The 26,309-nt window shown below is 37.9% G+C and overlaps 2 protein-coding genes across 4 annotated transcripts in view; one reads left to right on the top strand and one right to left on the bottom strand.

The window, feature by feature from the left end:
* Window positions 1-26,309, top strand: part of LOC146003899 (uncharacterized) — a 500,546-nt gene that overhangs the window by 234,928 nt on the left and 239,309 nt on the right. The gene's annotated exons all lie outside the window — the stretch shown is intronic.
* The window catches only part of LOC146004515 (sulfide:quinone oxidoreductase, mitochondrial-like), a 58,133-nt gene continuing 36,309 nt past the window's right edge, over window positions 4,486-26,309 (bottom strand). For all 3 annotated transcript variants that reach the window (XM_083143392.1, XM_083143390.1, XM_083143391.1), the window contains exons 6-9: window positions 25,075-25,284; window positions 19,934-20,120; window positions 8,576-8,822; window positions 4,486-5,435 (exon numbers count right to left, since the gene is read on the bottom strand). In XM_083143392.1, the coding sequence (XP_082999518.1) occupies window positions 5,375-5,435; window positions 8,576-8,822; window positions 19,934-20,120; window positions 25,075-25,284 (705 nt within the window). In that variant the 3' untranslated portion in view covers window positions 4,486-5,374. The remainder of the gene's footprint in view (window positions 5,436-8,575; window positions 8,823-19,933; window positions 20,121-25,074; window positions 25,285-26,309) is intronic.

Here is a 26,309-nt window from a genome sequence, read left to right on the forward strand (position 1 = left end):
TTGCCAACTCCTAAGAAATCAGGTTGCCAACTCCTAAGGATTCAGGTTGCCAACTCCTAAGGATCCAGGTTGCCAACTCCTAAGGATCCAGGTTGCCAACTCCTAAGGATCCAGGTTGCCAACTCCTAAGGATTCAGGTTGCCAACTCCTAAGAAATCAGGTTGCCAACTCCTAAGGATTCAGGTTGCCAACTCCTAAGGATTCAGGTTGCCAACTCCTAAGGATCCAGGTTGTCAACTCCTAAGGATCCAGGTTGCCAACTCCTAATAATTCAGGTTGCCAACTTCAGAATCGCCATTATCTTCATCTTCAAATCAGCTTAATTCACACAGTTTCAGTTTCTAAGGTGTTTTACTTTATAGGCTTCAGGCTTCGCAGATAGCCTGGAATATACGCCCCTGGAGGGTAAGATAGATAGAAAGAAAGAGGTGAGAGAAACAGGGTGAAATAAGCAGAGCAAGGAAGACAGAAAACATAGGAAGAAAGAGGTGAGAGAAACAGAGTGAAATAAGCAGAGAAAGGAAGAAAGAGAGGAAAATTAGAGAGATGTGAAGGAAAAAGTGAGAGAAGATAACAGAAAGAAGGAAGGCATAAGAGAAAGAAGAGAAGAGAAAAGAGAGAATGTGGGAGAAGTAGAGTAGTGACTACCAATGAAGAGCCCACTGGAAATATTTTGTCTTTCCTCCAACTCGAATCATATTCTCTGGTAATGTCTTTGGATCGGGTTATAAACAATTCAGAATATCCTCGTCATTCGTTACTAACTTTATTCTTCAGCCCACGCCTCCTTAATTTTGGATTATAGCAATTACATTTTCAAATTATCAATATTGCACATATTTCTTTACAGTTTATCAGAGTTTCCCTTTTTGCTTCAAAATTAAAATAATTTAATGTACCTAGTCTGGCCATAAATACTGTTACAAATTTTCGGCTTGGACTATACATTCGATAGTCAGGCTCATGAACCATGCTTGTGCTGAAGTTCACTCCTGACCATTGTGTGTTCAGCTGTGAAAGAGCAAGCATGTATCTTCTTGTGCTTAGCATGGAGTGGGGCGAATATGAAAACAGAGTAACCGTAATTGCTCCGCATATGGTTGGGAAGTCACTCACTGAGATTTTCAGGCCCCTAAAAATCCCGAAGATCAGCAAAAGGTTTGTGTATCAGACAATCCAGACATTCACTGATACTGGTAGTATGAAAGATCGCCCAAGAGTTGGTCGACTTTACACCGTATGAACAGTGGTGACTCGCATCCGCCGAAATCCCATCTGGAAGCAAGTGATAATGGCACAAGAGCTGAACATTTCACAACAATCAATGTTCATGGCACTTAATGAAGACCTTGGAATTGGAGCTTACAGGTGGAGTACTGCAAATTTCCTGATGACACAAGTGAAGAAGCAGAGGGAACTGAAATCAAAATGGCTCCTGCAGCGGAGCATTGCAGGATTCTCTTCACTGATAAGAAATTGTTCACCACTGAATAAAGTTTTAACCACCAAAATGAAACTGTGTATGCTTCAAACTCTCGACAAGTTTGTGAGAGAGTTCCCAAAAATCAGAGATGCCACCAGCCCTCCTCAGGCATGGTTTGGTGGGGGGTGAGCTATGAGAGTTCCACCAGGACTCATTTATGAGAAAAGGGCTTAAAAGCAGTACGAAAGCATCCTGGACCCTCTCGTGACACTGTTGAACCAAACAATGTTTCACAATGAATCCTGAATGTTCAAGAAATATTCTGCCCCAGCTCATAAGGCAAGGATGACGTGACGGTGACTGGAGACCAGTGTACTCGATTTCATCTCCACTTTTGATTGGCCATCTGATAGCTATGATCTCAGTACCTTGAACTACAAACTGTGCCCAGAGCTAGAGGGGACTGAGTGCAAGAAGAGGCACCCTATAATTAAAAGTTAAAAGTGCTCCTTGATAGCAGCAGGGGTGGACTTTCCCATCACGACCATCCATGCAGCAATAGATGCCTGGCCAGGGAGACTTCGAGCCTGTGTGAGGGCAAAAAGTGTACATTTTGAAAACTGATTGGTGTTATTTGTGTGTAATGTATGTAAGTGTAACATAATAAAAGAACATTTAAAAATCTGAAAACATATTCAATTTATTCACACAATAGTGTGTAACAGTATTTATGGCCAGACTAGGTAATGTAATTTTTTGTTACACCCATTAAAAGTTTTCCTTTGTTTTCATAACTTTATCCAGAAAAGCCATATAATATTCACTTATTGATTGGTTATTTTACTTAGCTTTTCTGCCACATTTGGATAATTGCAAAGACGATGTGTGATGATATGTTGAAACTCACTGAAAAACACCCATTCCCTGGCCAGGATTCGAATCCGAGACCCTTGGTATTATAGCATGCCGTGATACCCACTCCGCCACAGAGGTCGGTGCCATATAAAATCCATATCGTACTATTCTTAGGATGGGAAAGTAAGAAATAGATATTGGGCAATGAACTTTGTTTATTATCAATCCATTGTGCATCAAATCTGCCGAGTGTCTAATAGAGGACTCTGAGAATAAGCGATATTGTGTTTCGTAATCGCAGGGTTAAAGTGGCTATTTCTAACCTTGTCAAGTGGGCATTCTCAAACGAACATGTTCTATTCGAATTCACATTTTGGAGACCATTGTTTCTTTTGGTAGTTAACTGATGGAATTGTGGGTATTCTTGACCTACCTGGGAATACATTTATAAGTTGTAGTATTAATTAATTTTTTGCACACCAATTATTCCATCCTTTTAATTATATTTTCCACTGAGAATAAATTCTATATAGTCTATGGGCCAGCCAAGAATTTGGTATAATTTGGAGGGACTAATTTTCCTTTATGTCACAGTAATATGGGTGTGCGAGGATATAAAAAAACAACACGATTGCCATTTCAAAGTGGTAGCTAATAGAAATGGCGGCCCATCCAAGATTATTTACACAGCTAGCATTTATTAGATCATGGCGATGGGGGAGTATCCTACGGTTACGTTGGTGTGAGTGAGGTTAGGTAGGTTCTGTTTTAGTGTCCAGGTTACGTTGCACCCTTGGTTCTTTGCAACATCATTTGTCCCACCGATGATTAGAACATAATCATCTGAGCCTATAGTTTTGGAATCTTTCAGTAATGTTTCTGAGACTTGTTGTGAAGTCGTACCTGGTTTTATTATAGCACTGCAGAGTCTTTTTTGGGATTTGTCATAGATACGTCCTGCAAGTTCTCGTCAGTGACTGTCTGCAAAAATGAGAATTTTTGGTATTGTTGTTATGTGCACTTTTTGGCTGTGTACACATGGTACAGGATTGGAGCCTGCACTTATTCGCACTGATCGAGTTGTACGCTACCCGAGCATTGTGTATTCCATTTGCGCTGCAGTTTCTCTCCTTTACGATGCATTCTTCATCTATTTTTTCCAATGCTGAATATCTGTTAGAGTTTGCGATTGACCGGGTTCATTTGTATTTTTCTCCATTTCCATTGTTTCACGTAGACCATTCTCTAAAAGTATTATAATTTGGTCTTTGGATGAGATTTTAAATCATAATTTCTCATTTTCGACTTTCAATTGTTTACACTTAGAGCAGGTTGACATTTTGCTATTTCTTACCTATATATCACTGCTAGTGTTGTGATACCTGCTAGATTTATGATATAGTTACGTTAAGTATTATATGGCAAGTTCAATCGCTTCTTTCCCAAATATATATCTTAACATTGAAATTTCGGGCACGTAAATTACGACGACTGGCACCTGTCTGCCATTTTTTTAAAAAAATGCAACTCATGTTTTTTTGTAGGTCTACTGGTTAATTTTTAATTGCAGTCTAAACTCTAGTATCTATAATTTTTTATCCGATAGTAACATGATTTTGGTATGTCTCATGCCCTTATTCCCATTTGAAAAAAAATTAAATTGAATCTGGTATGGCAGACTGGCTTTAGAATGAAGTAGTTGGTCTCCTAGATATTGCATATGTTTCCATTCATGTCCAGTATGGGTGGGTCCACTTTTGTATATCTCGTGAACAATTTTTACCACATTAGCTTCAGACTCAAAAATGGGATTAAAGAAAAACAGTAAAGAATAGAAGCTAGAAATTCATATATGAACTAGTTTTTTTCTTTCTTTCCGTTTCATTTATATTATATTGGATTCCTATTGGACTGATAGTGTTGCCATCTGAGATAAATATTTACTTACCTTTATAGAATGCTAAATGCTCATTTAATAGTTTCAACAACATGTTAGATCTTCAGGAAATAATGGAGAAAGACACAGTTAATTCATTATTAAAAAATTTTAACAACATGTACTTTTTTAACAAGCTATTATCAGACATAGTGTACTTTAGCATCTAACAAACTAAATAAACATTTCATTGAATATGGGTTAACAAGTGTTAAATTGGGATACAGTGAAAATAATAAGACAATATTATTCTTTAAGAAATGAGATCAGGTATCTCTTTATTCATTATTAAAGTGCTGAGAACAATTGAAGCTAATATACTGCATTCTGTACTGAGTACACAAACATATAAGGCTAAAACATTAATATCTTCATACAATTTAAAGTAGTTTTCAATAAACTAACAAAAAATAGATTATATAAACAAAAAAAGAACAAAAACAAAATTAAGATAGTATTACCCTGTGACAATTTTGAACTGGGAACTATCTATTACATTTAATCTGCAATTCGTAAACAATTTGTTATGATGAAAATGCAACATTTTTAAAAGTATAAGAATCCATTCAGATAAAAATTACCAGTACTCAAATTATTCAGATAAAAATAACCAGGAGTACTCAAATTTGTGTTTTTGATCAAATCAGACTTTACAATCATCATGCTTAAAAAAAAGGGTCTATTTGGGAGTCTGAATCCCCGTAGTTCAGTCTTTTTTCATAGTCATGTAAATATTACAATACGCAAAATGTTGGTGAAAGTATGCTTGGAAATTTACAGACAATACTAACAGCATCATATTCATATATATTGCAAGACACCTTATTTTGTAATTATTTTCCTGGACCAGCCAGATATATAAAAAAAGTTTTAGTAATTATTACATAAAGGTGTTATTTCGAAATATGAAAATCATGAACTGTACAACAAAATATAAACAAAATCATTTTCATTAAAGAGGGAAGAAAGTTCAAATTCTCTCTCTTTAAGGAAGTCACAGAAAAAAGAGAAATACTTATATTTGTGAAATTATCTTACAAATTTGAAAGACAGCAGTCATATCACAGAAGCAGAGTTGACAGAAAAATTATTCATCCAATTGTTCAACATTATCAGTACCATATTCCATCACTTAACAGAGGAAATATTTTTACACACAATTACTTCTCCAAGCCAAGATGGCTTATTTTCCTGATAACCTCTGGACCTTCCCAGTAACCTCTGAAATAAAAAAAAATAAAAAAAATGAAATATTAAATTAAAACTTGAATAGAGGTGCACATCTCCACAAATACCCAATCAAATATAATTGCATGCAATCTCAATCCCTTGACTGCAAAAATATGCAAAACCATGAAAGTGTAAGTTTGTTTCGTGAATAGTTTCTTAGTTACCGGATTTTCTTTTTTGTTTGATGCTTCCAGATACAAGAATTAATAACTGGAACAGAACACCACGAGTTGATTGCACAAACATGTTAAATAGGAATAAATTACAGTTGCATTACAAAACTTTCATTCTGAACTGGTAGCCGGAAATGGAAGAATGGGAAATTGGTTCAAATGTATTCAGCTGTTTACTTTCATGTCCCAAAATGCCATGGTTAGCCTTTCCAACCCTTCCAGAATGACCGGGAGTCTCCTGACTAAACACTGGACCAAATTAATAGCTCATGATTTCCTCTAGAAGATGGTTTTTGGGACCTTTTCAAGTATGCATTTTTCAAACTAACCTCAAAGTACAAAAAAATAAATGCTTGAGAACTTCTTGTGGTAGAGACATGAAATCATTATTGTTTTTCTTTGGAATGACAGGGCTTTTAGCAGAAGTTAAATTGTTCTTCCCAATAATTAGTGTTAAAGATAAAGAAGAAATGGAATATATATATATAAAACAAATGGCATTTGGGCATGACCCTGTGGCCACCCTAAACAGACTCAAGCATGTATAGTGGCAGTGGCACCTGAAATAGAACTACGAAAAAAACAGTTTCGCGGAAAAAGTGAGTACTAGTTTCCCTGGATTCATCTACTACCACGTCTCTAATTTCCCAAATATGAATAGCAGTTATACATTCCTACAATCATACAAAGTTTGTCTGAAAATAGATGGATACTTCTTTGGGGAAAAAAATAATAACAGTAGTGTACATGGCAGTGTTGCCAACTTATGGATCCAATTTCAAGAATTTTGCTTCTAGCATCGGATATGTAATGTTCATGGTCCAACTTTGAAAAAAAAAAAAAGGAAAAAGGAAATTACACAACATTTCCGCATGCCATAACAAAAAATTTCAAACATGGGGGGACGGGCTTTCCCCAAAGGGCCCAACGTTGTTAAAGCATTCTTTTGTTCTCATTATTACATCTGAAATATGTAAGAAAGAAGTGGTGGTTGAGGAGTTATAACCCTTTTTATATCTATCACATAATACCAAGAGGGGAAACAAAGAAATTCTTTAACCTTTTCAGTCCCAAGGCCATTTTCACTGGTAAGCCTCTCAGTCCCGAGCCGATTTTGAGAAAAATGCAGAGTTTCAATTAAATGAGTGTAGATCGGAGACTAATTGCCCTAGAGAGATGAGTGATATACCGTTGTACGCGGAATGAACCAGAGATTCAGACTATATGAAATTTATGCAAATTCGGCGTATATGTGGTGGGGGGAGGGGGCTAACTCTCAAAATTCCAAAATTTCGGAAAAAAAAATTTGGTTCCCCCATCCTCCCCTCAAGAAAAAAGTACATGACAGTGTCGACATGAACATGGAAATGATCGCTGACATGTAAGGAACAGAAAAATATTTGCATCATTGTCGTATGACCAATGTAACTTGAGTTGTACCCCCAAAAGGAATGGTCGGCATGCCACTGATTCAAGCTTCAAAATGCAGTGGTACCTTGAAATTACTATAGCTCAGAGACTAAATGCCCTGGCGATATGAAAGATATACCGTTGTACGCAGAATGAATCAGATTCAGACGATATATAATTTATGCACATTCGGCGTACATATGGAGGGGGGAAAGGGGGGAAATCCCCTCAAAAATACTTTCCTTAAAAAAAATGGTGTTTCCCCCCACCCCCCGAAAAAAATGTCACAATGCACAAAATGCAAAATTTATGCAAATTTGGCGTATACCTACGCACAACATTCACGGACGAAAAGTTAGAACGCAGTGAAAAAATGAGCGCCGATTCTTGATGCTGCTTGAAATTCAATTTTTAGACAATGCAGGGTAACCCCTGTCGCAACTTGTGGACACTTGTGCTAAAAAAAACAAAGGTTTCCTTCAGTGCGCTTCGAATTTCCATTCTCACAACGCAGATTCAACAACCAGTCTTCCCCCTTCCCCCACACCCACCCCCTGCTTGCGCACTCACGGGAAACTTTCATTTTTGACATCGGATACTGATAAACAAGCAGTTCACAGGCGGGAGTGAAAAGCATTGCTTTAGAACAACAAAGCCGGTCTTTTGTCAGCAAAAATTTTGCCTTGAAAAGAGACGCAAAAGAGATGTCCCTTTTCCCGCCTTTTCCCCTCCATTTTCATGAAGACAAAAAAAAAAATGCAAACAAACATTTCTCTTAAATACATGTGTTAGGAACTATATATAAAAAAATCGAAATTCTAGCCAAAAATAGAAACGTTATAACGTAAAAACTACGACCTTGACACAGCATCTCGATCGAGATGCTTGGGACAGTGAGGCTTACTTTTGGGTATCTCGATCGAGACGCTTTGGACTGAAAAGGTTAAATGTTACTTGTTAATAATAGTAACATTGGATATATTGTTTTGCATTTCGAGTATGTCATACTTAATGACCAAAAAAGGACAGAACTGAAATATTGTGGATAGTTTACAAGAAATTGCATGAAAATTGCTGCCACATGGTGGTGTATATATATATCCCATTCAACTTCAATGGAAATGCTTGCACTGGATATAGATATCCAATTCATCTGCTGAAGATTAAGAATCCCAGCCCAGAGATCTCTCTTTTTGGGACATTTAGGTTAAACTGGAACTACCAGGTGGGCCATAAGTCAGTTGTCACTAGCAATCATTAGACTTTGTTTTGCCTAGCATAGTGGAAGCCAGTTGTGAACTTGACTAGTGCATATTACCCATAAGTCAGTCGACACTAGCAGTTATTGGAGTCTCGTGTGAGGTTCTGTGTGACATTGATTGTTGTGTGGTGTTTGTGTTTGTTGTTATTGCACCAAATGCACTTTTGACAACTGACTTATGGTATCATGACAAAACCAGGATGTCCAATCACACTACATATCAGCAAGAGCTAATTAATTGATTGGACATCTACTTCTTTCCATTTAAAAATCTGAACAATACTTACGTTACAAGGAATTTCCAATATAATTCAGGCATTACAGATTTCTTCATGTAATACATAGAGTAGCGTTCAACTCCCTGATCAAATGGAAATGTTTCCTTGGGCTGAAGGTCGTAATCAAATTCTGCAAGTATGCATTTGTTGAATCCTGTTACCAAAGGGCAGGATGTGTAACCATTATAGTGATCCTCTGGTTCGGCTCCTTTCATTACTTTCTTCAGGTTCTTTCGCAAAATGCCCACCTGGCCAGCTACGAGAGAAGAAACGAGTTACAGAAAATTTTATAATACACAGCATGTTGTAAGTTTTGAAAGTGTTACATTTTAAAAATTCAAGGACGACTTTTGGTTAATCATGACGATGAGGATGATAATAAGTGATGCAACAGCCCGTGAGGGTTACGGTTTATCTACCGACTGCCGGCCTCACTCCCACCTGCCGAGGTGGGAGATAATCCAACCAGTTACGGGATGACGTGTGGTCAACATGAGAAACCCCCAGTCGTTGTTATAGGTTTCCATTACTGGGTTACGCTACTCATTTGTAGCTCCCCAACTTCTTCACAATGATGGGTGGCCACCGCTCCCATACACAGGTCGATATCTCAGGAGAAAAGTTGTTACGCTTCCTCAGGAGACTTGAACCTGCATGCATCCCGCAGCCAGAGCCGAAAGCATGATGCCTTAGACCGCATGGCCACGGTGAGGGACAACGATGAGCATGAGTAATGATTACATGAAATTGATGAAAGTACATTCAAAAGGAACAGTCATGCCAAGGCTGGGACTTCAATGGCAAGACCATTGTATCGGCAAATTGATTGATCTGATTTGGTGTTTTAAATCCACTTTGTGCACAGTAACGTACTGGACCTACAGTTTAAAGTGTGATCTGAACCACTATGTGCCTCCACCAGGTATCGAACCTGGGACCCCTTGATTACAAGGCAACGACGTTATCGGCAAGTGTATGTTATAAATACAAATACAGGGTGTATCATAAGTAATAGTGCAAACTGACACAGTTGAAAGTACACGATAATAGAAGCAAAAAAGTAGGGATGGGTCGATATGAAATTTTGGCCGATACCGATAAAGTACCGATACCGATACTCTACCAATCCAATATAAAAATTAGAAGTGATCCTTGAAGAACTTGAAAGGTTCATTGACCTTCTTAATAAATTGTTTCAATGTGACTGCAGTGCAAGAGAAGTTGCATATTTAGACATTTACTTTTTTAGAAATTAGAGCATGGAGATTATCCATAAAAATTACAACAAAATGGCAGAATTTTGCACTAATTTATCAGATATTTATTGATATATCGGATCGGTAAAATAATCGGTAATTTTACCGATAAACCGATATGCCCATATCGGCCGATACCAATAGAGTACCGATTAATCGGTCCCATCCCTACAAAAAAGTCTCATCAAACATGGGTCCACAAATGAGCCGTTTTCGAGATAATTGCAAATGTGTGGTTACAAGCCGCCACTGACTTCATTGTTTGTAACCATCGTCTAGTTGGTAATATGCTAATAATACAGTAAGAAAAGTCATTGGAGATCTCAATTGAATATTCTACTTACTTTAACAAACATTAGTATGTTGCATGTTACAACTACTGTATACTCGTACCTGTTAAAGAAGGTGTTCAAAGTGTCATCCTTGCATCTGGATGCAATACTGTACGTGATTCTGCATTGAGTTTCGAATTCTTTCGAACACCCCCTGTTCATTTCGGAATTGGTCATAAGCATGTACAATTCTCTGCACTGATTGTATCCATCCTGTTTGATTACAACGCCACCTCTCGGAAAGGTTACGTTTTGTGAACAAAGAGCAAACCTCGGAACGTGCAATGATTAAAGCACTTGGTGTTTACAAAATGCAATCAGTGACAGATTCTAACCACACATTCGCACACATTATTAGCATTTTACCAACTAGGACAATGTTTACAAACAATGAAGTCAGTGGCATTTTGTAACCACTCATTCACAATTATCTTGAAAACAGCTCATTTGCAAACCCATGTTTATTGAGACTTTTTTGCTTCTATCTTCGTGTACTTTCAACTGTGTCATTTTGCGCTATTACTTATGATACACCCTGTATAATGTATATTGAACAAACAATACACACACACACACTATACATGTGTACATTATATATGCACATAGATTTGGGAAGCAAAAAAGACATAGAAACATATTAATAGTCCATGTACCAAGTGCGTCCCTTTGTACTCAAGGCATTCCTGTTTGAAATACCAGTGTAGCCATATTTCACAGTGATCCCAGTGCCATGTTGTACTGTAAGTCAAGTCCCGATCAACCTATACGAGGGCTTCTGGAAAAGTTTCTGCAATCAATATGAAAAAAGACACGTGAAATTCTGGAAGTGGCTTTATTGTTTTTCAAAGTATTCACCCTTAACATCGATACACTTTTGCATACGCTCAAACCAATTTTGAAAGCATTTTTTTCCACTCTGAAGCTGATACAGGGTGGCTACAAACAAGCAGAAATGAAATTCCCTGACTTTTTCAGGTTTTCCAGGACAAAATTTACATTTTTCCCCTGACAATTACAAACTAAACTAAATCGATGTTTTTGCAAATGGAAGTAATGAACTCATACAGATCCACATATAGTTTTGCTAAGTACCAATATTATCTTCTATGAATTTGACTTAATTTCTCTATTGTCTATGATTTGAATTCAAACTGCAAAATAGTGAATTTGGAAAATTATTACAATTCACAAGCTAAGGAAGGATTATGGAATTTTGTCATACGCAGTAAGTTTAAAATAAAATACTTGATTATTCTTAAAGTTACGACTAAATGAGATAAGAGTGAAGAGTGATTGATTAAGAAATACAATTTGTAATTTATCAGTCTCCTTATACATTCTCGGGATTATATGTTGATATTTCTACTGAGGTTTGGAACAATCTGCTTGCAAGAATCATTAGTGCGGACTCATTTTTCAATGTATAAAGCTACTTCTCTCTTCTCTGTAAAGCAAACAACTTAACTCTTGCATATAAGTGAAACGATTGAATTGAACAAAATAAAGTGTCATATTTCTTTACATTATCAATGGGATTTCTGCTTCAGTACATTACATCCAAGTGAAGTACATTGTGTGAGTTGTGCAAACCGGACGTCGTGAGTGATAGTATGGCATAAGGGTGCGGTAAGGAAAGGCGGGGCAAGCGCCACTTGCGTTGTTTTTTTAAACACTTTTGATATCTTCAGTTCGTGTTTTTCAATGCCCTTATACACATTAGAATGGAATTTATTTACTATAAGATATTTACATTGAAGAATTTTCATTTCCTCTATTTTCTGTTCTTTCGGCTTGAAACATAAACCGGCTACACCCTAGACGACGCTGGGCAATGCATCAAGACTGACCACGTTAGAAGAAGAGGACTGCTTGCCTTTCTCCCCACTTTTCGAGTGACTTATGCAGTTCTTGCATGGACACTGTCCATCCCCGTTTACGAAGAAAAAAGGCCGAGGGCAAGCAACACCAAGACCGCATCTGTGTTTGGCAAGGGTGTTGGAAAGAATTTGTCCACACTGGCCACAAGTGTTGCTAACTTCCAGAATTTTCTGTGCATCCGTAGCACCACCTAACGCGGTACAATTTTCATGTTTGAAACTCTATAGTAATCAACAACTTACATATGATCACCAGTCATACGCTATTTATAAGAAATAAAATCACAGCCGGTACTTGAACATATTCGTCATGTGGTCAGTTACTCGGAAATATGGAGGGTATGTAACACTGCAGGTAGGGTGAAAAGGAAGGTTAATTTAGAAGTGTGGGTGCTGTCCATTTGTCCCTATCTTGCTCAAGATAGGGACAAATGGAAGACCTGTGTTGCTGCAGCCATGAACCTTCGGGTTTAAGAAGGCTAGAGAGTTAGTTAGTTTTGGGTGCTGTGGACGCGTGTTGTTTTTTACTGTGATATTGTGCTGTTTTTTTCTGTTCTTTGTGTCATGTTTTTGTACCTGGTGTAAAAGTATGATTCCACATTGAAAATTTCCGCCATGGTGGACATACCAGAAGAGCCATCGATTTGCAGTGCTGCAGGTAAGGCCTTGATTAGGGACCTTCTTTCAAAACCATTCAGTTCGAGAACATATGGTGTAAAGTTGGAGCTTGTGATTGTGAATCATGAGCGACCGTGTCCTGAACCAAACCAACTAAGAAAGATGGGAAAGTTTTCATTAGGCAGTTTAAAACATCTCAGTACAACAATATTATGTGGTTATGTGGCAGCAATGATCTTAATAAATTATTTTGTTGGCCATGTGTTTTGTTCAATACAAATTTAGGAACATGGAACTACAGTGACTTGAGAAATTTTTATAATGCAGTGCAAAGACATGAACGTTCCCAGAATCACATCTGCGCTTACATCCAACTGAAGACAAGTCATGATTCATAATTCTAGCCAAGTAAGAAACCGAAACCTGTCCGTTTATTTAAGATCAAAACTTTATGCTAATAGAATGTTTATTATTTTCAGGGTTAAAAAAGAACGTAATTTAATTTACAGTTTCCCTCAAATATCAAGTAAATCATTATTTTCTTCATGGTTGAAATTTACAAGTTTATATCGAGAGGCTGTTTTTCTTCTTTATAAACCGTGCAGCAAAGATTTGATTTTACGGTATGTATGCACTTCACACACTCAAGCCCGATACTTCACCATTATGCACATTATTGTAAGTAGGGATGTGTGTAGGCCTATATTATATTTGAAATTCTTATAATTAACCGAAATGAAAAATTAACCCATCGCTTGCCTATCACGAAAGGTCACGGCACACCCCTGTAGTATGGTCAGACGATGGTGCAGACAATTCACGAAAGGCCAATCGAATGTGTACAACTTCATACAGCTGAGTACACATGGGCCCTTTGCATCACTTCAGGTGAGATATCTTGGACCACTCCCTGTACAGCCCTGGCCTTGAATGTACCGACTTTCATCTCTTTGTTTAACTGAAGAGGTTTCTGGCAGGACAAGGATTTGACAGCTACACTGCGGTAGACATAGTTCCAGTCTTTGCTGTCAGACACATATACCATGGGCATACAAAATTTAGTGCCATGCTATGACAAATGCCAGAACAACAGTGGTGATTATGCCAAAAATTAGGTTAGGACTTACTGTTACTAATGCAATAAATTACAATGGATATTCTTGTTTTATTTATGCCTAATCGGTAGGGACCTTGATTTTTTTTCCAAATTGGTGTATTTTCTTATTTTTTATTCTTTACTATACGGTGTTATTTTTCCAAAAAAATCACATTTTCATTTTAGCGCATTTTCTGGCAAATATCTGAAATTATACCTTCATGGTAAAAAACTACTGTTTCAAATTGTAAGTCACATGACTTACGCCTCTTCGTGAGAGTTTGATATCTTGAAAGTTATTTTGGGAAAGTTATTTCCCATACCCCATTCTTATTTTTAAGGTAAGGATTTTAGATAATGGAATTTTCCCCGTATATACTGAAGGGTGCTTAATGACCCTAAGTGGTGACGCACCCAAAAAATTAAAATCAATCAATCTCACGTGACAGATACCGATATATTATGGCACCAAAAAGTGGCATTATATTTTCTTGACTTGTTAGTGTTACGTTTCCCAAAATTCGCATTTTTGTTTTAGAACATTTATCTGCCAAATATACCGAAACTTAATACTCCATTGTGCTTTTAAACTATTATTTTAAATTGTAGGCCTCATGGTCTACGTATTTTCATGACATTTTGATATGTTGGAACAGATTTTTGAGGAAGTAAAAGTAAAGTGCTCCCTGAACTTTTCCATGAAGGTGTATAGGGGTGTGGAGTTAGGGCCCCACATTTTCTTGATCACTGCTGAAGGTGGGGGTGATGTGATCAGCACCATGCTCCTGGCTACCTTTATCCCTCAAAGTTTCCTCAAGGTACCAGATTCATATGATGCTGGGTGGGCGCCGGAGCAGTTTGAATAGGTGGAAAACATCCCGGTTCTCCCTTGCAGGGAATCGACTCCGGGTCTCTCGCATAGTAGTCAGATGCCCTAACGACTGAGCTCCATTATTACTCGCTCGACAAATGCCGATGGTGCGCACTTAGCTTGGTAATTCAAAACATATCTTGTGCGACAAATACGAAGATGTGGCTCGTGTGTGACGGTAGATATGCACTCGATCTCCTGTTAGAACCCTGCCATTTTGCTCTGTGATTCAAATGGTTTTGATAAAAGTTGAAAAAATCGTGGGAAATACATGATTTAATGTGGCTGTCGGAATTATTCCATGTACGTATAACGCTATAGTTTACTCTTGAGTAAAATGTTGGAAAACTTGCATGTTCTATGTACACAAACATGGCCTAGAAAAGACAAGAATGTTGGATTTCATGGAATTTTTTGTTGTTTTAGGATATTTCTTTTAAAAAAAAATCGCTAAAAATGCCAACAATTCGCATTATTTCGATATTTCAAATGGGCGAAAAATGTGTACAGACATCACTGCACATTCCTAAACATAACTTCGCAGCAATTACCATTTTTCACGGTTTTGGCGTTCGCGAAAAATCAATGTCCCTACTAATTGGAAATTACATTCTGGCCACCTCTCGTATAAATCAGTAGATGGAAAGTGAAAATTTAGCAGGGCTGGCAGAGAAAAGTCAATTCTTGAAGAAAGTGATTTGCTGTTATGATTGAATGATTCGAGTAACTATGATATTAAAATATTTACGGATTTATTATTAGTATTTTATTTCATAATATTGGACATTAACCTTACTTAGTGAGAGATTAATGACCATCTCTCACGAGTTTAATCAGACAGGACAGAGAGTGGCGTTAATTTCATTGCAATACCAGTGTTGCAGTAAATCCCGTTTGGTTGGATTCTTCTTGATATCTAAGAATAGTGCAATGTCATTGTAAACCAGGGCTCGAAAAATCCCGGTCGCCAGGTCGCCATGGCGACTAAAAATTTCAGCCTGGCCGAAATATGTACGAAATTTTGATGATTCTAAGTTCAAATTGCAGTACAGCGTAAGTTAGCAAATTATCTTTTTTTTTAAAAAAAAAATGAAAATGTTGTGAACATTCCAGAGAGTCAGTAATAATTTCTTACTCTTTGTCCCCCAACAGCCCATTTCCTTTTTTCTCGAATGATTTAGCGATGTTTTGAATACCGTGATGCTCAGCTTCTTATACAGAGTGTTTCAAAAGTTGCACAACCCAAACTTTGAAAATGTATATCATGAAAACCGTAAGAGATATTTACAATGTTTTTTTTTTCAATGCTTAAAATTATGTTTTCTCCACACAGAAAATTTAGATAAATTAATAACTGGCAGAAGGCAGTGTTAAAATTTTTCCAGAAATGAACTTTTGAATGAGAAAAATACGTAAGAAATTATCGAAGGGTCATAATTAAATGTCTAATGACTGATGCCATGTGAATCCGTCATTTGCGACCAATATTGGTCATGTGCAACATTTGATGGATTTTTTATTGGCGATTTTATGGGTTGAGTGAAAAAGTGCCATTTTTGGGACATATATGGCAATGCTAGCAGGTCGAAATATTGTCAACAGACACACGCCACATGTGTCTAAGTATTGGCTATACATTTACGTGAAAAATCATAAACCAAGATTTTGTGCCGAAATTGGACTCTGGAGAGAATTTTAGTCTGCCTCTGGTTACACTGAATTCTCTTCGCTCACTTTCGACGCTACTATGCCTGTTCTTTTAATTGATTCAGCATGGCATATTCTTTGGAGCAGCGCGAGTGCATTGCTGAAGAGTATTTTACTACTCATTCTTACACTCATATGCAAGAGGTATTCCAAGAAAAATCCCCTGCTTCTGCTGTACCTCACAAAACAACTGTTTTACGACTAGTCAAACACCAACAAATGATCCCACAAATTGTTAAGAGTTGGTATTATTATTGAAGATTAGGCACACACAGAAGATGTACTACGTAGAAATTTTCAGGGAAAAATGCAGGCTCGACCAGGACTCGAACCTATTTCTCTGGCATACCGTATGATTTCTCTAACCACTGAGCTACTGAGCCCGCCTGGCCTCGCCTGATTTCTCTCTGTTGCTGTTTTACCTGTGTGGAATCGTCTCAGACAGTGCTACCGCAATGGGATCTGTTGCCTTTGAAACACAGTAGACTTCGACATTGCCTGGTTCCTCTCAGCGTAGAGATGTTAATGCATTTTTTGCTGAAAATTTCTACGTTGGTATATATTGTTGAAAATCAATTCTCATGTTTTCAGCAAATATGTAATTGCTTTTATTTGGATACATGCTAACATAAATTTCCAGTGATAGCGTACATGATTAGTTTAGTGCAGAAAACCTAGTGTAAATACCTCTTACGGTTTTCATGATGTACATTTTCAAAGTTTGGGTTGTGCGAGTTTTGAAAAACACTGTAGTATGCACAATTGCTAGTAGGTAGTTTCCTGGCACCTGATTTTCAGAGCTCGTGCCTAGCTTTGAAGAAAATTTTTCGAGCACTGTTGTAAACGTATGTTAACTTGTGCGAAACCAGTAATATGTCAAGATGATGAAAGAAAACCTTCGTAAGCACTGTAACATTAAATAAGGAGAAGTGAGCCAGAAGAGTAATAAAATTCCAGCAGCAGCATATTTGCAGTCTAAATCTCTTCTTTTTTATGCATGCAAATTTTGTTGGATGTTGCAGTCAATGCAATTTCTGTCGCATGTTGTAGTGAGATACTTTGTTGGGTGGCGATATTCGACAAAAATCAAATGTATCAATGGAACCTATTTGTTTCTATGTTCTTTCAGTTTGCCCAACAAAATGCCTTACTACGGCATCCAACAACAATTGGACGGCGCCACCCGCTCTTATCCCCTCCATCTGTTGACAAGTAACCTTACTACACCCATACGGACAAGAAAAAATGATAATTCAATGCATTTTCCACGTAATATTTAGAGACTTAAAACATTTTTCTGCCCCTCCAGAAATTTCTCTCCTGCCATCACTGGTTTCTAGCGCCGTGGTTGTGTTGCGCATAAAAGGGACCTAGAAAGTTGAGGCCAAAACTTACGAACGAGATTTCCTGTTCAAATGCAGAGTTCCATAACGATATATTTAAATAAATAAATAAATAAATAAAAGTCAATGAAGACGAAATTCCCTGACATTTCCCTGACTTTTTTGACACCTCAAATTCCCTGACTTTTCCAGGTTTTCCAGGTCTGTCGCCACACTGTGATACCTCAGAAACTGCTGTCTGGAATGTGTCAACAGCTGCTTCAGGTGACACAAATCGCTCACCACGCATCTTATTCTTCATGTGTGAGAACAAAAAGGAGTCATTAGGTGATAAATCAGGTGAGTATGGACAATGAGTCATTAATTCGACATTTTACTGGTGCTGAGTGGGAACTGGTGTTGTCGTGGTGAAGAATAATGCGACTATTTGGGTTTGTTTTATGCAATTCATTGATGATCTCTGGCAAACAAATTGTTGTATACCAGCATTTACAGTCCTTTGATCTTCTAAAGCTATTGTTGCCACATGTCCAGTATAACCGAAGAAACAACCAATCATTTGCTTGGCAGCACTCCTCGAACGAACAATTTTTGTTGGTTTTGGCTCACTTTCAAACACCCAAACAGTGGATTGCTGTTTAGTTTCGGGTTCATATGAATAGATCAAAGTTTCATCTCCTGTAACGATGTAGTACACCAAATTTGACTTGCCCGGTTGAATTTTTTGAGCATTTCTTTAGACCAATTTACACGAGCCTGTTCTTGAGCTTCAGTCAAGTTGTGTGGGATCCAACGGCTTGAAACTTTCCGTACGTTCAGATGACCATGCAAAATCCTATGTATTGCTTTCATGTCAATGTTCAAGGATGCCTGAATCTCACGGTATGTCACATGCCGATCTCTCTCAATCATTTCACGCACAGTATCAACATTACTGGCAACAACAGACGTAGATGGACGACCTTCACAAAATTCATCACTGAGAAATGTGCGACCACACTGGAATTCGGAAAACCAATTGTACACAGTCCTATTGCAAGGTGCTTTATCCCCAAAAGCTAAATGAAGTCGCTCGTTGCATTGTTTCGGTGTTAAACTACATTTTTGGAATCATAAAAAATCATTGCCCGAAAGTGTTCACGAGAAATTTCCATTTCTCACATGGAACTACTTCTTCAAACTGGTGTGAAAAATAAACGAATAGGCTTAAACAAACAATCAGAGATAATTTTTAACATAAAAAAGGTTTAGTCTTCCGATTTTTATAATAGCAGAACACTAGCACCACTGTTGGTGGTAGTTTGCAGAAACTTTTCCAGCAGCCCTCGTATAATCATATGCACTTAAAACTAAGTGGCAGAATAGTTTGTGATGTACATCACTAGATCAAGAGTTCTAGCTACAAATCCTGCATATGCCATTGGCAGGCTCAATGTTTTTCTTCATTCATTTGTTTAATTCTTATTCATCATAATTACCCTAGATAATGAAACTCAGTGGTAAAACAGCCCTTTGAGGGTCAAGGTATGACAAGTAGCTTTCTCTTTGGAGACACAAAGTCTCATTGTCGCTTTTACCTGGATTTCCAGACTATAGCCTGCAACTTAATCTTTCCCAGTAGTTTTACAATTGTTCTAATGATGTTGGGTCAATAATGAAATTTGCACTACAGGCAAGCATGCTAACCATTCATCTATTTATGGCCGTAAAAAGGTAGAATAGTGAAGTAATATAGCCAAATACAAAAAGTTTTTTTGGCTTGTTTATTATATTTGTAAAGATGAAAATACTACAGACAGTCAAATGAAAACATTAATTTGTCTTTTATCCAGTAGATTTCTTCATGTAAAGTTTCACAAGTTTGCTGCATTTTAGCAGAGACCCATTGCTGATCCACATATATTTCCAAGTCTGAGCTTGTGCCTGTATACCTCAAGAAGAAGAATATTTGGAATTTATGCGCAGTCACTTATGAGCCACCGCAAAAGTCTTTCCACCCATATTAACTTTCTCCTCTATTTGTAAATTTGCTGGCGTGGAGAGGGCAAGAAACTACTGCTCTTTGCCGGTGCATGTTTATGCAGGAGGCGTCATCTTTAAAATGACAAAAATGGTGTTGTGAAGCTCACTTAATCAGTGTTGCAGCCTTGAGATCATTTTGTAAATAACAGTTGATACCTCATGTTTCCCAATTATCAAAACATTTACCGAAAATATGAGTACAAATAAGATATCATAAAAGTACGTATATAACATATACAACATACCTACAGCTGCAGCCGTTTTTGATGTTGGCAAATTTGTGCAGTCACCAATGCCAAACACATTAGGATATCTTTCATGCTGCAGAGTCCTCTTGTCCACCGTCAGAAAACCAGCTTCATTCACCAATTTCGTACACTTCCTTAGAACATCAGGTGTGCCCATGGGTGGGGTTACATGTAGCAAATTATACTGGAACCAAGAGAATAAAACTTTATTTAAATATTATGATCATGTGGACAAAATTCATAAAAAAAAATCATTTTGGTTCAACACTGTCAACAGATAACACAATCGATATGCAGGTTTTTCAACATTTATCATACTGTTATTTCAAATTCAAGTGCAGGCCCACCCTGACGGCACAGTGGTAGCATTGTTACCTTGTAATCAAGGGGTCCCAGGTTCGATACTAACTGTAGGTCCAGTCCGAATTAGCCTTACTATGCAAAAAGTGAAGTTAAATCACCAAATCAATCAATCAATCAAATAATCAAATTCAAGTGCCAAACAACTGGAACTGTTATATATGTTATATCTAATGATGAACTCTTCAAATTGGCTACTGCAGTATGGAAGGATCTACATGATAAAAACTTAAGAATGAAAGTTTTCTGTATAAGCTGCAGCCATCTCAGGAAATAATCCTTTGTAGTTTTATTTAGTAATGATGGAATTGTACTAGTAAAAATACATATACAAAAAAAAGGGGGGAGATAAACTAAAAGTGTCTTTCTCAATATTAGGAAGTGTGTTTTGGATCTCATGAATGTAATGTTCGAGCAGAAAGTTTGCCATTATTTTGAGTAGTTAATTTAATTTTAATATAAAAAGCATACTATTTTTTAATCTATGCTTTGAAACCCCTCCTCCTCTTCATACCTTTTCTTAACATAAGAAAAAGCACCATCAGTTCAGAGTGAATACTGGTGGATTGAATTCCATTCAAAACTATAGTTCCAATCCTGGTTAGCCTGTCAATAGCAGATTTCAAACAAACTTTTTTGAAAAGCAACATCGTTCATTCATTCTGATCTTTGATAAATGCTTGCATTTTAATCCATGTATGTCTCTTCAGTATCTATAGTACATATGTACGAGGGCCATTTTTGTTGTAGTGCCAATACTGTTGATATATGTTTGTCAGTTGTCGCTGGGAAAAAAGACGATTAGATCTTGTTTACTCTTGTACTACGGATCGTGCATAGGTGTTTGGTGCTGAATAGTACTGTTTTTGGTAGTTAGATGTTAAAGTGAAGTATGTGTGTAATACTGCCCTGAACAATGTTTACAAGTGAAGAACAGTGAATATTCCTCAAATTTCAGGTTGCACGTGGAAGGAATGCACAACACAATTGACATGGGCTTACGCTTCAATTCCGGTTCATACGATCTGGCCCATGTCTCATCAATGGCAATAACACGAGCAAGGAATTCATTACCTTCCAATCGCCAACGTGCAAGGTGCATGCCTGCACATTCCCATCTGTGTCATTGCTGAACTTCTGTCAGGATATGCGGTACACATTTTGCCAATATCTTATGTAGACTGAGGTCTTGAGTTAGCATCTGGTATACAGAGGATAGTGAAATCTTCAGTTCATTTGCTAATTCACCACATGTCCAACGCAGATCATTCTCCAGCAATCTGCGAAGTGCATCAAGGTGGAGTGGATCTGTTTGCCGTGCGAGGATGTCCACCACCATGTTCTTTCGCGGCTGATTCACGGCCAGTCAAATGCATTGGCCCATCTAGCAACAGTACGATACGGTAAAGCATTGTTCTCACATGCCTCACGTAAGCACTTGTGAATTTGCCATGCATTCCTTCCATATGTAACCTAAAATTTGATGAATATTCGCTGTTCTTCACACGTGAACATTGTTCAGGTAGGTATTATACACACACTTTACTTTAACGTATTCTAACTACCACACAACAGTACTATTCAGCACCAAACACCTACACACGGTCCATAGTACAAGACTAAACAAGACTCGATCATCTTTTGTCCCAGCGACAACTAACAAGTGTATACCAACAGTGTTGCAACTACAAGAAAAATGGCCCACGTATATCAAGGGTTGGGGAAAAATGATCAGTCTACTTTCACTAAAAACTGACACAACTCACCAAGTGTACGAGGGCCACTATTTATATTTTGAGCCTTGGCAACACTGATTGAAGTTAGGCGCGATTTGATGTTTGCACGGAATCGTCTGGCATTATTGACCATAACGTACTTCAAATGTTTTGTCAATAGCTTCATTTGTGATATTTATGTTGCCTTGGAGATTGCGCGACAACAATAAAATGGAATAAACTCGTGACCATTTTCGTGTGATGATTTTTTACGATTTTCGACGTGGATTATCAAGACAAGAGTGCATCGATCAACTTACTTCCACATTTGGCGATGAAGCCCCATCCTTTGCCACTGTGAAACGCTGGTATAACGAATTTAATCGTGGCCGCCATTCGCTCACCGACGAGATTCGCGAAGGTCGTCCAAAATCAGTTGTTGTTCAAGGAAACATTGATGCTGTGCAAAACCTAATACCGCAAGATCGTCATGTGACATACTGTGAGATTGAGGCAACCACATTGATGCTGTGCAAAACCTAATACTGCAAGATCGTCATGTGACATACTGTGAGATTGAGGCAACCATAGGCATTAGTTCCACCAGCATATATAAAATATTACATGATCATTTAGCTGTGAGAAAGGTATGTTCTCGTTGGATCCCACACAATTTGACAAAAACTCAAAAAGACGCTTGCGTCAATTGGTGCAAACAAATGCTCAATAAATACAATCGTGGTGCTTCAAAAGACGTATATAAGATTGTAACAGGTGACGAATCATGGATATATGCATATGAGCCGGAACGTAAACAGCAGTCGACTGTATGGGTGTTTCAAGATGAACCCAATCCAACAAAAGTTGTTCGCGCTCGAAGCACATCGAAACAAATGGTCGCCTGTTTTTTCGGTAAAACTGGTCATGTGGCAACTGTGACTTTAGAGGAACGTAGAACGGTCAACTCTGAATGGTACACAACAATTTGTTTGCCAGAGGTCTTTGGTCAAATACGGAAAACAAACGCCGTCGGATCATTCTTCATCAAGACAATGCCAGCTGTCACACATCTCGTCTAACAACCAACTTTATGAACAGTCAAAAAATCGAATTGATGGGTCATCTGCCGTACAGTCCTGATTTGGCACCCAATGACTTCTTCTTGTTCCCGAATGTCAAGAATAAATTGCGTGGACAACGATTTTCGTTGGCGGAAGATGCCGTTGATGCGTTCAAAAACCATATTATGGAGGTGTCTCAAGAAGATTGGAAAAACTGCTTTGACAAATGGTTCGAACGAATGCAAAAGTGTATTGACCATAAAGGAGAATACTTCGAAAAACAATAAAGCAGTTTTCAATGCCAAATTCCTGTTTTTTCATTGTTAGGCTAAAAATATAAATAGTAACCCTCATACAGTATACACTGAAATGGAAAAAATGTTTCCATCTTTCGAGAGCTGAATATGTGGATTAAGATCAGACATCTACACCTTCAAATTTAATGACTGGAGAGGTCAGTTACAAAACAATGAAAAATGGACTTTTATAATTTTTCCCTGATACTTTTACATGAGTATCAGTGAAGTTTAAAGTGGTTTGTATCGACTTTTCAGTAAATTGTATTAATTATATATTTATAGTTGACGAGACAAAAATTGAAATTGTATGTTCTCCAATAAGAAGTGAAGCTATTTTCTATGCAAATCATCCACAATTTGCTCAAGTAAATTTTGTAATAAGTTTCGCTTAATAAAATTCACAAAAAATGCCTACAATGGTTAAAAAAGTAAAAAGTGTTGGGTTTTCATAACAGATCACTTTGGCTCTTCCTTAGAAAAAGTAGATTAAAACATGATTTATATAAGGTATGTAGGTAAGGTGATACTGTAATCAGCAACTCAATCGAAGCATCAATGACTTTTTTTAATGTTTTCCACAACTTCAGGTGAGACCTGTGGCGGTTTAGTCAGCAGGGCATCTGATTATTGTGTGGAAGAGACAGGTCCAATTCCCAGGGTGAATGATATCACGTGGGATTTTTTTCAAGCCACATACCTGCATGAAGCAGCTCCATTTTAATAAATAGGTATACGGGGGTAAACCTAAGGGGTACTACCTACACAACTGGCGAAGACTATGCATGTGTGGGGCCATTGATCCACCCTCATATGCCTCCATTGCATTGTGCACGAGATAGCTTTACATCTGCAGGTACATTTTGTGTACTAATAATCTACTTCAATAAATATACAATCTTCTTATATGTACTGAGTGGCAACAATTAAAATTGCCCTGCCCAGAGCCCTCTGGAGCCAGGTCGAAGAAACGGATTGTGCTGAAACTTGGTATAGAGGTTATGGAGTCCACAGGGAACTGACGTAACAATAACCAGTATGTTTATATTGCTACAGTGTTCAATGTGCACCCTGTCAATGTGAACAACCCTTTGGAAGCATAAGAAGTGTGATGAATGGACACACGAGGCATTCCCCGTGATGATGTTCACTGTGCACCAGATTTCAGTGACACATTTCAACCTGGTGGTGAAAATTTGAAATATTTTTTTTTGTCTGCATTTGCTATTGTCTCCATAGCCTCTATACCAAGATGTTCCAGAAGGTTCAGAGTAGGTGAAAGGTAAAGGTAAAGTGCTCCCCTGTGCTTAGCACCACGCCATGAAGACGTATAGGGGGTGTGGGGGTAACACCCCACACTTTCTTGATCCGGTCATGAATGGGGGTGATGTGATCAGCATCACACCCCTGACCGCCTTTACCCCCCAGGGTTTCCCCCAGGTACCCATGTCATTCGACGCTGGGTGGGGGCCGCTTCCAATGTTAGAAAAGTTCCCGGATTTGAACCGGCCGGGTATCGAACCCAGGACCTTGAGCATGGTAGTCAGATGCGTTACCGACTGAGCCACCGCGGCTACCCTGGTTCAGAGTAGGGCAAGTTTAATTGTGGCCACCCTGTATGTACTGACTCCACTGTATAATTGTTAGAATTTAAAGTAGAAGACATAGACATGAAATATTACAACACAAAATAAGGTAAAAATTACCTCCAAGGTGAGTGTCTCCTCTGGCTTATCCAAGTTCTGGAAAATGGCTACTTTTTCCTTTGGCTTTACTTCCTCTAGACTGTGCCGAAGATTAACTTTTATGTTCTTTTTACTGCACACTTCCCACAGGCAATCAGCATACTTCTTTACGCTAAATAGGACATCCAGACTGGTGTTATAGATTATATTGGATTTCTCTCGCTTCCCTGCCTTTAGAAGGAAAAATTAACATTAGTAATTTTAAAGATGTTAGGATTATTTAAATGTAGCACGTGCTATGTGCAAGAAGGTATTACATAATGCATACCATGCACCTATAATTGTGTATGAAGGAAACTTGGACAATGAGAAAGACAAGAAAGATTGGAGATGATATTCTTACAGAGTGAAGACCAGAAATAATGGAATAAGGAATAGACTGATTCTTTGTGTATGTACATTTCTTGCCCTCTATTTTCTTTTCTTTTTGTTCTAGTTTACTGTTGTTACATGTTGCTTCTTTCACATAATTGTCGAAAGGAGCATGTGACGCATTGCGTATATTACGGGTGAACCAGCGAAATACAAGTTGTGGGAATCAGCAGTTTTCGAAAGGTCTATCCTTTTCTAAAACTCATGCACTGTTCTATTCTAAAGCAATTTCAGAGTACGAGGGCCACTCTGAAAGTATTGAGAATGGAAGTCTTAAAATGAAATATATATATATTCTTTCCATTACATCTTCTCAAAGTACTCTCCACCACACTCTATACAACGTGTCATCCGTTCTAACCACTTTTTGAATGCTGAACGCCATGCTACAAAGACACTGTTCATATGAAGCCACTGCAGCTTCAAGTGAGTCAAATCAACGACCACGAATATTTTCTTTCACTTTAGGAAAAATAAAATAATCACATGGGGCCAGATCTGGGCTGTAAGGGGGATGGTGTATTGTTTTGACTCGTGAATTGTTCAGAAAATCTGTTGTCTCCCTTGTGGTGTGAGCAGATGCATTGTCATGATGCAGCATGATTCTGCGCAGGCCTGTCTTTGGATGGTTCATCCTCAACACATCGAACACTTTGGGCAGACATCCTGTCGTGTACCATCTGGCAGTGACTGTTTTTTGTTCTTGAAGTGAAACTGTCAAAATGTGCCCACTAGCAGAGAAGAAAGAACAGATCATATTTTTGCCAACACTTCTTGATCTCTTCACTTTTGTTGGAGGATCCTCCCCAGGGAAGTTGGAGGAT

Source organism: Lepisma saccharinum, chromosome 21 (assembly GCF_977018435.1).
Source record: "Lepisma saccharinum chromosome 21, izLepSacc3.1, whole genome shotgun sequence".
NCBI classification, from domain to species: Eukaryota; Metazoa; Arthropoda; class Insecta; order Zygentoma; family Lepismatidae; genus Lepisma; species Lepisma saccharinum.